We start from the raw sequence: 10,128 nt of genomic DNA, 5'->3' as shown, positions 1-10,128 counted from the left end.
AGCGGCGGTCATTGCAGTTATGTCACATGGCTGACTTAATTCATTCATTTAGACGACTCTCGCAATTGTAGGTGTCGCACCCTCTGTCATTTCGTTCTTGCCACCGACGCAGTGCAGCAGTGGCAACAACACCAGCAAATATGAACGCTGTCGCTACCCTGTAATTCGTGCTTTACATGAAAGAAAACAAAAAAGATGAGTTTCGCATTTAATAATAAAGAAAATTCGGAAACTTTACCTTCAAAACTGTGAATATCATCGATTTTTCTGATTTGCGATGACGGAAAGAGGCGTGGCAAGCCTTATTTGCAGGTTATAACTGAACGCTCTAACCTACGAATTTGAAGTTTCGAGAATTTATAATTGTTTGGCAATAACAGGAACAGGAATTAAATGCAAATTAGTGTATAGTATATGTATATATAACAGCATTACCTCTGTGATCAAGATATCCCCGTAACACCCGCGGGTACAGGGTACAACAATTGCTGCAACGGCTACACAAGCAGCAGTCAGTCAGTCTGTGGAGAGCCATTATGGCACCGACATTGTCAATGACTGGCACTGGCGAATTATTATTGCCTGGTGCAGGCAGTTGGACGCCAACGACGCCCAATGTGCTTGTCATTGTTCCCAGTCCCAGTCCCAGTCCCGCCATTGTGCATTGTGCATGCAAATGCAATGTGTGTGTGTGCGTGTGTGTATGTTGTACATGCATACATATGTATGTGTATGTGTTGGCATGACATGTATGCTCCATCTTGTTATGACATTTGAACCATTTCGCGCAGGTGGGAATTGGGTTGGGCAGCAACATGACTGCAACCATTTGTCAGTTAGTCAATCAGCAGCTTGGGTGGTCGGGTGACACATACTTAGTTTAAAGCAATTTTCCCATACATGACAATGACGACGAAATACGCGCACACACACATTCATATATATATATATAAATAAAAGCTACTAACGCTTTATGTAAGTGCCCAAAAATGATTGGTATGCCGATTAAGTATGTGGCGCACAGTGTAGAGGTTTAGTACCAAAGCCTTGGGCGGGAAAAATTGTTTTGTAGTACAGTGTTGTTAGATCGTCCGCAGATTATAGCCAGCTGATATTTTAAGTCTATGGCCAACTGTTGATAATACACCAATCGATATAAGTATCGATAACGGCGCTTTAATTTTGTGAGATCAGCATACTCAGCTTAAGATGCACAAGTTCTTATATTATAGTATTTTATATTCATGTATGTACATGTTATCCAAATAATATATGTATAAATAGTCTATTAACACATATGTGCTATTTTTCTAGTAGATTGATTATTTTTGACCATTTAAATGCTACACTGCAGCTATATTAAAATGAAATTCAAAGAGCAACGGTCGCATTGTTGCGTCGCCTGGCAGCACTGTAGTGTTGTTAGGCGCATGCGCAACGGCGTTGCCACACATTCATTTCAAATTTGACTTTTGCGCTAACGAACGTCGTGGAGAACGCAAGAACACAAAAAAGGGACGCTACAACGCTTAAAACAAAAATACTTAATAGAACAAATAAATATAAATCGTGCTAAGCATAACAGGTACGCAATATGCTTGGCGCTACAATTAACACACAAATGACAACGATGCGCAAAAGCGCCGCTGCCGTCGCGGCCTTGGCAAACAACAAAGGACAACAAGCAGAGAGGCAGCAACAAGTGCCGCAACAGGTTGCCTCCAATTTAACAGAAATTATAACAAAATTGCAATTGGATTATGGCAACTACAAGTACACTGTCTATCGTTGTGCTAGCAAGTTTGTGGCACTGCAAAAAATCTTTCACAGTAAGCAAAATGAATATCTGTAAATTTGCCCTTTATTATAGCAGCCTTGTTTACAGCTAGCAAGATACCCTATAAATTGGTGCTGGCCATACTGGAACGCCATGGGATGCCCGTGAGCAGCGGTAATTGTAATCTGAATCTGATGGTGCCGCCCTTTCAGCTCACCTCGCTGCTGCACGACATTTATTTCGCCTGCGAGAAGCTGGGACACTTTAACAAAACACAAAGCTATCAGCTGGAAGCGGCAACAGCGCTGTTGGCCAATTTCTTTTGGAATGTCTACGATCCGTAGGTGTTTCCTCTCAATTTATATATTAATATTTTCATATAAATAACCTTACATGATTGCAGTCAACGGCATCACTCCATCTCGCTGCTGGAGATCAGGGTGACATTTCTGCTGCTCTGCAAGCTATACAGCAGCGAGCATATGGTTGGCGACTTCTACAGCCTGCTAGCCGATGTCAAATCCCAGTGTGTGTCACGTTACGCCTTCGAACAGCTGCTGCACACGCTCAGCAAGCTGCTGAGCTACCTGGGCGAGTCGAAGGCCTATGGGCCGCACAATTTACAGCCCATGATGGAGCAGTCCTTCGCACGTTGTCATCACGGACTCGCTGGCCTCAACGAGCAGCAGTTTCACAATCTGTGGACGCACACGCAGACGCGATTCCTTATCTATGGCAATCTGTTGGCGCTGATCAAGCGCATCGAGGATACGGAGCATCTGATACACAGCAATCAGTGTGCCGGCTGTCGCATAGAGCACATCATTGGCATCCGGTTCAAGTGTCAGGTGTGTCGCGATCTGTCGCTGTGTTTGCCATGCTTTGCCGCTGCCGCGCATGTCAGCGGCAAGCATGAGGCATCGCATCGCATGTGCGAAGTGTTCGTTGAGGATCAGCCGCAACCGCAGCGCTGGACAAACTATTTGTCGCGCCTCTGCGGCTGGTTTGCCTTTGCGCAGAAGACACAACGTGCCGAGGCGGAGGAGGAAGAACGTCGCGGCTTTTGCAATGCTCAGGAAAGCGGCGCCGGCGTCTGTCAGCCCAACAATGCCACCGAACTGACGCCCATACCAGCCGAGACGCGCAGCATACGCAGCAACTCAACGCTGCGCCTAAAGGCGCCTCCAAATGAGAAACCACAGCAGCAGCCGCAACAGCAGTCGCCACCGCAACAGGAGCTATGTATGTCATTAGAAATGTACCCCATGTACCCAATGAGTAAAAAGAGTATATTGCTGTTGCACAAAGGTATCTGACAGGCATAGAGAAGCATCTCCATCTACAGCATATGGAAATAGGATATACGAATACCTACGATTTGTCAGTAAAATATACAGATTCTAATTCGTATGTTCTACTTCGCCTATTTCAATGCGAAACAGTGTATATGAGCAGTCGGAATAGACTATATATACTCCACTTCCATTTATCATGGTGCTTCTTTTCAATATTATGGATCCAGAATCCACGTCCGTCTATTTGTATCTGTTATTGGGCAATTGTTGTGACAATTTCTGATATACTAACAATTCATCGTTTATTTAAATATTTCAACCATTTTTCTTTCAGGCTCCTTAACGGGCCTGGCCAGCAATGCATCGGAACGCCTGCAATCCATCATCGACCGTCTGTTGCTGCAAAATGCGTAAGTACCGCCGGTTATTCACTTTTATGTAAATCGCAATGCTCACACTGTTTTCCTTTGCAACAGCAAGCTGGAAACGCAGCTGCAACTGCTGTCCAGCACGTCGAGCGCTCAAATATCCGAGTTTCTAAGCGCCCATCAGAGTTTTTTGCTGCACATCATTGAGGATATGCGTCAACTATCGGTATGCCCGGCACACTGGCAGCCATATACATATTGTATTAAAAAAATTTGTATATATTCGCAGCGTGCCTCGTCTGCCGCGCCGCTGATCAGCTCCACGTTCTTAAATTCCAGCACGCCGCAACGCCTGCCGCTGCCCGTGGCACCAGCTGTATATGATATGTACGCGCCTGTGGGCGCCAATTTAACACATTCCAGTGCGTTAATGAAATTCAAGAAATTCACTTGTAAATGTTCTCTAAGTTGCTTTCTCACTCGCTCTTGCAGTCAATGGCGCCGAGCTGAATCGCAGCTATTTGGAGGCCAACAAATCGGATTACTCGCTAAGCGACATTAGCCTGTGGTTCGATCAGCGTCGTTCCAGTTTGCTGCCTACAGCCGGTGCACAGCCGGCGGCTCTTTCGCTGCCCATGCCGCTGGGTGCGCTCCTGGAGCAATCGGTGAATGTGGACATGCGGGACACGGAAATGGTGAACTTTAAGCTGCTGCTAAACAAGGTCAAGGAAATTGTCGAGGACTCGTACAGTGACAATGCGGAGCTGTCGGCGGCCACACAGAATCTGGAGAATGTGCTCGACAACATCATCAAGAGCGAGGAGCAGCAGCGACGCAGCAGCTGCAGTGCCACAAGCTCTCAGCGTGCAATGCCCTGAAGACACTTTTTCTTCTAAACCATGAGGACAAACTTTAACAAATCTTCGTTGGACGTGCTTTAAATTAAGCTAATTACTGTATATAAAATATTGTTTAAGATAATACAAATGTTTCTTAACAATTTGACATATTGTTCAAGTCGTTTAAGATGCGATTCTTCTAATTCAGCCTAATCCTATATGGCATATACGAAGCATTATATGTATGCCTGGTAAGGATAAGCAGAAACATTTATATCAACATATCCGTCCACGCTAAGTCCATTTTTTTTCCTAACATTAAGTTGTAATTCGAAGAAAGCATGAAACATATACTTATTGTGCGTGGATGAAATTATTCGAAAATGTTATGAAGACTAAAGCTAAAAGTTGCATTAAATACACTTAGAACTTGAAATAACTTCCTGTTTAAATAAAATAGTTTCTGAAAATTAATCTCTTTAAATGTGAACGTTTTTCGGATAGCTTTATTTTTGTGCGATTTCTCTTTGCGTCGCATTCGTTAACGTTTTACGGGCAACGTGCCTTTAAAACTAGCTCAAAATCATTTAGACATGACTTCAATTGAGTTCAGGGATAAAAAATGGTTCACAGCTCAAATGATTTCACATAGACATAATACCTGATTATACAGATATGCCCGGAATAACCATATTAATATTAATTTGGAGTACAAAATTAATGGTTTTCATTATTAATAAGCTAATAAAATATTTAATGAGTCCAACTTGATTCAGCACCGTCTATAAAAGGTACTAAGCGGCATGCATCTAGCTTGCTTCCAACTGCGTTTGGCTCTTGATGTCAGTTACCAGAAAATCGGTGGCCATTTCCAGCTGATGGACACGCCTCAGGCTGTTCGCCCAGAGCTGTGACTGCGGCGATTGCAACTGAAACAACTCCGACTTGGCCTGCAGTTCGTCGCGCAGTGCCGATTCCAACAGCAGCGCTGCATTTGCGGGCACACTGCACAGATCCTCGTGCAGCTCCAGCAGCGAAACGTTGCAGTGCAGCTGCAGCAGATCCCTCAAGAGTCGGCGCAGCAATAGACACAACTGTGTCTGGCTGCCGGCATAGATGTGCCAATACTGCTCAGGATCGTTGCGCAGCAGCATTAACTGCGATCGACTATTATAAAATATTCGGTGGACTGTCGAAGAGGAGTCATTGCGGCCATGCCCGCTGTTGTTGCCAAAAGCAAAGTCCTCTGCTAAGCAAGTGTCCTCCAGCAGCTGCATAGCTGTTAAAGAAGAGGATCTCTTTAGGTATGGAGCTGTTCAAGAGACGTTACCGAGCCACTTACACTCCCTACGGGGCGCCTGCTCTTCCGGCACTGTTGTTGCAGCAAAGCCCAGTTTGTTGACCAGCAGTTGCTCGAATTGCATTTGCTGCTCCACGCCCTGAAACTGCAGTCGCAATGCGCAGTGCGACGTCTGCGTCATGATCACGGCGAGAAAATCCTGATGCAGCGTATGCGCTGCAAAGCTGGGCACATGAAGCTCCTGTTGCTCCAGCAGCGCGGCAATATTGATGCTGGCCAGTTGCAGCTGCAGCTGCCGCTTGGAGTCGCCATGCAACTCGTACAGTGCAAGCAGCTGTATGGAATCTAGCGACAGCAAATCCTCTAGCTGAAGCCGAACCAGCAGCACGGCGCTGCGTTCAGGCGACAGCTGCTGGACGCAGGCGGCGGGCTGCCAGCTGAGACTTTTGCTCTGTTGCTCCTGGCTGGCCCAGAACTGTGCCAGCTCATCGTAATCTTCCGGTGGCTGGCCATCCGCCTGCAAGGGCAGCTCATACAGGCGATGGACATAGTTGAGTCCGCAGCCTTGGGGCAGGTACAGTAGCGGGCGCACAGCATGCAGCGTGGTGGCACGATTGCTGCCCGCCGTATTTGTTAGCAGCATGCCCAACACCAGCGCATCACCACAAATGCGCGTCCAGATATCGCCGCAACGCCGCAGCAGCTGCTTCTCCTCCAGCAACGGCGAACGCTCGCCGGGCGCGCCGAATGTGTGCAGCTCGCGTGCGCGCTCAAAGTCCATTTGCGTTTGCGTGCGCTGTGTGTGCAGCTCGGCGCGTGCGCAGTGAACGCGCTGCATCAAACGTTTAAATCCGGCGGCGCTGTTGTTGTTGTTGCTGCTGCTGCTGCTGCTGCTAGTTGCAGCTGCCTCAGGTGCATTGTCAGTTTGAAAATTTGTGCGCAGCCGCTTGCCATTGCAGAACTGCAGCTCGACATAGGCCTGATATTTGATGGGTCCCTTGACCAGCCTGTATTCCTGCACATTATCGTGCTGAGCAATCAGCTCGAAGCTGGCGCCATGCTCATTGGGTCGCTGCAGCACAAGCAGCTTTTGCCAGCAGCGCAGCAGCACATAGATATGCTCACCCAGCCAAACGAACTTGCCAATGCTTAGCGGCAGCTCCTCGACGGCGTGCAGCATGCTGTAGCTGGTCTCATCGCCGCTGGTGTCGGCGACATCGTCGCGTATGAGAAAACTGCTGATGGGTCCGCTGTACGCCTTCAACTCCGTGGCCAGCTGCTGTAAGCATGTGCCCCTGAGATCGATGTGATGCAACAGCTCCTTTTTTCGAAACTCGTAGAACTTTAGATTACGACCAAGCACCAGGCTGGATTTCGTTTTCTTAACATGCAGCTGACTGCAGTAAGCAACTGTGTCGCGCTGCCTCAGAAATTCGGGCACGTCTTCCTCGACGAGCGTCAACATAATAAATGTAAACAAAAAAAAAAAAACACAAAAGTAAACAAAAAACCGCTAAAGGCAGCGTGCTAGAGATGAGCAATAATATTGTGACTGCTACCTGTGAAGCGATTCACAGAGTTGCATTATCATTTAGATAGCTGACTATCGAACTGCACTGCCGGAATTCAATTATAACGGCTATGTGATAGTTGTTTAACACTATTTTTATTAAATTGTAAATTGCACGAAGCGCAAGTATTTTGACAAAAAAAATGGCTTACAACTAATAATACATGATATACACATTGAATAGGAACAAAGAAGTCGTTAAAAAAAAAGAAGTAAAAAAATAGTTTTCGTAACTTTATCCACATCACAAGGCGGGCCACTTTGAGCGCCCCCTCAATCACTCTTCGGGAATCTCTTAATGGGAATTTCAAATTAACATTTGTTCGCGGGAGGCCATCAACAGCGGCTTCTGCTGTACGCCAGTGGACAGGACGAGCGAACGTCGCATCCGATTGCGCTGCATGCTGCTATTGCGCTCCCGCACTGATTGGCGCAGCTGCTGACGACGTGCGGCCCCAACGCCGGCGGCATCCTTTTCGGCGGCGTTCATCGCCGCCAGCAAATCGAAGGCAGCGCGCTTTTGCTCCTTGGTCCACATATTGGTCAACTGTTGCGCCGGCTGCTGCGGCTGCTGTGTGGCTGGCAACTTGGCAGCCAATGGCGGACGTCGCGGCTGATGCTGCTGATCCAATGCTGCCGGCGCAAGCGCTGCAGGCTGCGCAGGTGCTGCCGGCTTCGCAGGCGCTTTACTCGCGCGACTGAGTCCAAACAGAGACAATATGGACTTGCGACGTGTGCTGGAAGCGTGACTCTCGGCGGATTCGTTGCTGGAGACGCTCGTTTGCATAGGCAGCGGCGCAGCTTGTGTCGCAGCCGTTGCCGGCTCCAGCGAATATTTGGTGCATTTGGGTGGCGACTGGAATGTGACCCGGCGCAGCGTATTGCTGTTGTTGCTCTGCAGCTGCTTGGGCGCCGTCAGCATGGCCAGATTCATTTTGGCCACCGTCGGCGAAGTCTCATTCAGCTCGATGCTGCAGTAGGTGTCATCGTGGCGCGAGGGCAGCGGTTTGCGCGGCGGCACTGGGGGTACCTGCTGCCGGCACTGGCACGGACACTTGCTCTGTGCCTGTGCCAGTGCCTGCGCCTGTGCTTGGGCCAGCTGCTCAGCCTGCTCCAGCTTGAGCCGCAACTCGCGTTCCATTGCTTTGACCCGCTCTTCGGCCGCTTGCAGCTCGCTGGCTCGCTGATCCAGCAGTGATTCGTGTGCGCGTATCGCATGCAAACGCTGCTGCAGTGCATCATTGAAGATGTTCTGTGTGATGCGCTGCGGACTCGGCTGCTCCCGGCGTATGCTCTCGTAGAGCGACGGATCCGATTTCTGCAGCTGTTTGCTGCCAAAGATGCGCCGCTTGGCCGAATAGAAGAGCTCGCTGCGCAGATCGGGTGTAAAGACGCCAGTGACGCTCAGGCGCCGCTGGCCATAGCCCTCATTGAAGCTATACTGCTCCGTGAACAACGTGCTGGATAACTCCGGCGATTCGGGAAACAGCTTGCCCACGCCGGGCAGCTGAAAATCCTCCCCAGCGTCGACGAGACGTGGAAACTCAGCAACCAACTGGTTAATATTGCGCACCAGCAGCGGATGACGTGTGATTACCTCAATGCCCGGACGCTGCTCATGATCCACGGCCAACATGAAGCCAATGATGGACTGCAGATCGCTGCTATAGATTGCCGGAATGCAGCTGAACTGCCCGTGAGCAATGTTCGCCGAGAGCTGCTCAAAGGCGCGTCCCCGAAATGGCGGACGCAATGCGCACAGCTCATAGATGAGACAACCGACCGCCCAGACGTCGCTCTTGCGATCGTACTGCCTGCCCTTGACCAGCTCCGGGCTCATGTAGTGCGGTGTGCCCACAAAGCTGGCGGCAAAGCTCTGATCCCGGCGCAAAACGCGCGCCAAACCAAAATCACCCAGCTTAACATTGCCGCTGGCATCCAGAAATATGTTCGCCGGCTTTATGTCGCGATGGAGTATGGTGCCGCTGGGTATCTTATTGTGGCACACCTGGAGCGCACGGCACAGCTGGAAGAGCACACGCCAAATGTACGGCTCCTCGAAGCGTTGCCGTTGCGTCCGTGCGCGCTGTATTAGCTGGGCAAGATCACCGCCATCACAGCACTCCATCACAATGTATATGGATTTGGCCTCCCGGTTTACCAGATGATGATAGTACTGCACTATGTTGGGATGCTGCAGTTGCCGCAGCACGCTGATCTCCGATATTAGGGATTCGCATTTCTCATCGTCCAGCTCGTCGTAGTTCATGCCCTTCCAGGCGTAGAGTACGCCGGTTGTTTTATCCTTTACCTTATAGCAGGTGCCAAAGGCGCCGTTACCCATCACGGCCAGCACCTCGTAATCCTGCAGCGTTTTGTTGGCAAACTCTGATGTGTTTTTGTGTGCTGGGGACTCCACGGCACTGCCCCCGCCGCCTAACTGGTCGGTGCTGCTCATGCTGATGCTGTGATTCCAATGAAGGAGCACTGACTGTTATTTATATAAAACTCTTTCCACTTTTAATTTAATTTTTATCCGCCCGCTCCCGTTCTGTTTGCATTGGATGCCGAAAACTAACTGAGCGTTGCTCCTGCAAACGAGTTTCGGCAAATTCATGCATACGCACATACACCAACGCACGCACACACACTATCATGCGCATGCGCACCGACACACACAGTTTTACCTGCGAAAACCAACAACAACAGCAGCGCACACAAAACAAGTGTTGTATACTGCATACACATTAGAGATGAGCCGCATGCGGGTACCTGTGACTGTGACTGGCACAAGAGCGAATGAAACGGCGCAAGCTTTCAATAACCAAACCGAAAAGTGTATAACGACCAGCCGCTAACACCAAGGAGATGGAGAGAAAAAATGTGTCGATGCAGTCGCGCATAGATATGTGAGTCACAGTAACAGTCACATTTATGGAAATGCCTTCAAAAATCACAACATAGCTCAACACTAAATGC

The 10,128-nt window shown here is 49.0% G+C and overlaps 3 protein-coding genes and 1 long non-coding RNA gene across 5 annotated transcripts; 1 reads left to right on the top strand and 3 right to left on the bottom strand.

Moving 5' to 3' along the window:
• LOC135434455 (uncharacterized) lies at window positions 1-1,119 on the bottom strand. Its single transcript, XR_010437242.1, has 3 exons — window positions 436-1,119; window positions 239-333; window positions 1-170 (listed from the first exon to the last, which is right to left on the bottom strand). It is a non-coding gene; the product is annotated as an uncharacterized LOC135434455 (long non-coding RNA).
• Window positions 1,120-1,465: 346 nt separating this feature from the next.
• Window positions 1,466-4,319, top strand: dah (discontinuous actin hexagon). Of its 2 annotated transcripts, XM_064691038.1 has the most exons (7): window positions 1,467-1,829; window positions 1,886-2,117; window positions 2,181-3,019; window positions 3,407-3,482; window positions 3,549-3,666; window positions 3,730-3,862; window positions 3,933-4,319. In XM_064691038.1, exons 1-7 carry the CDS (start codon window positions 1,595-1,597, stop codon window positions 4,316-4,318), a joined length of 2,019 nt encoding a protein of 672 aa, XP_064547108.1. In that variant the 5' UTR covers window positions 1,467-1,594; the 3' UTR covers window position 4,319. The 2 variants fall into 2 exon arrangements, with proteins under 2 accessions (XP_064547107.1, XP_064547108.1); XM_064691037.1 differs by having other exon boundaries at window positions 1,466-1,829; window positions 3,549-3,862.
• A 436-nt stretch (window positions 4,320-4,755) lies between these two features.
• On the bottom strand, window positions 4,756-7,060 carry LOC135434442 (uncharacterized). The gene is made up of 2 exons (XM_064691039.1): window positions 5,622-7,060; window positions 4,756-5,558 (listed from the first exon to the last, which is right to left on the bottom strand). The coding sequence occupies exons 1-2, from the start codon at window positions 7,042-7,044 to the stop codon at window positions 5,089-5,091; spliced, it is 1,893 nt and encodes a 630-aa protein (XP_064547109.1). The 5' UTR covers window positions 7,045-7,060; the 3' UTR covers window positions 4,756-5,088.
• A 166-nt stretch (window positions 7,061-7,226) lies between these two features.
• Window positions 7,227-9,734, bottom strand: Nek2. Its single transcript, XM_064691066.1, has one exon. It carries the CDS (start codon window positions 9,605-9,607, stop codon window positions 7,457-7,459), a length of 2,151 nt encoding a protein of 716 aa, XP_064547136.1. The 5' UTR covers window positions 9,608-9,734; the 3' UTR covers window positions 7,227-7,456.
• Between the last annotated feature and the right edge of the window lie 394 nt (window positions 9,735-10,128).

This window comes from Drosophila montana, unplaced genomic scaffold (assembly GCF_035044405.1).
Source record: "Drosophila montana isolate Dmon_TW-CO22-7 unplaced genomic scaffold, ASM3504440v1 contig_3325_1, whole genome shotgun sequence".
Classification (NCBI taxonomy): Eukaryota; Metazoa; Arthropoda; class Insecta; order Diptera; family Drosophilidae; genus Drosophila; species Drosophila montana.
This window is presented reverse-complemented; position numbering and strand designations above follow the sequence as displayed.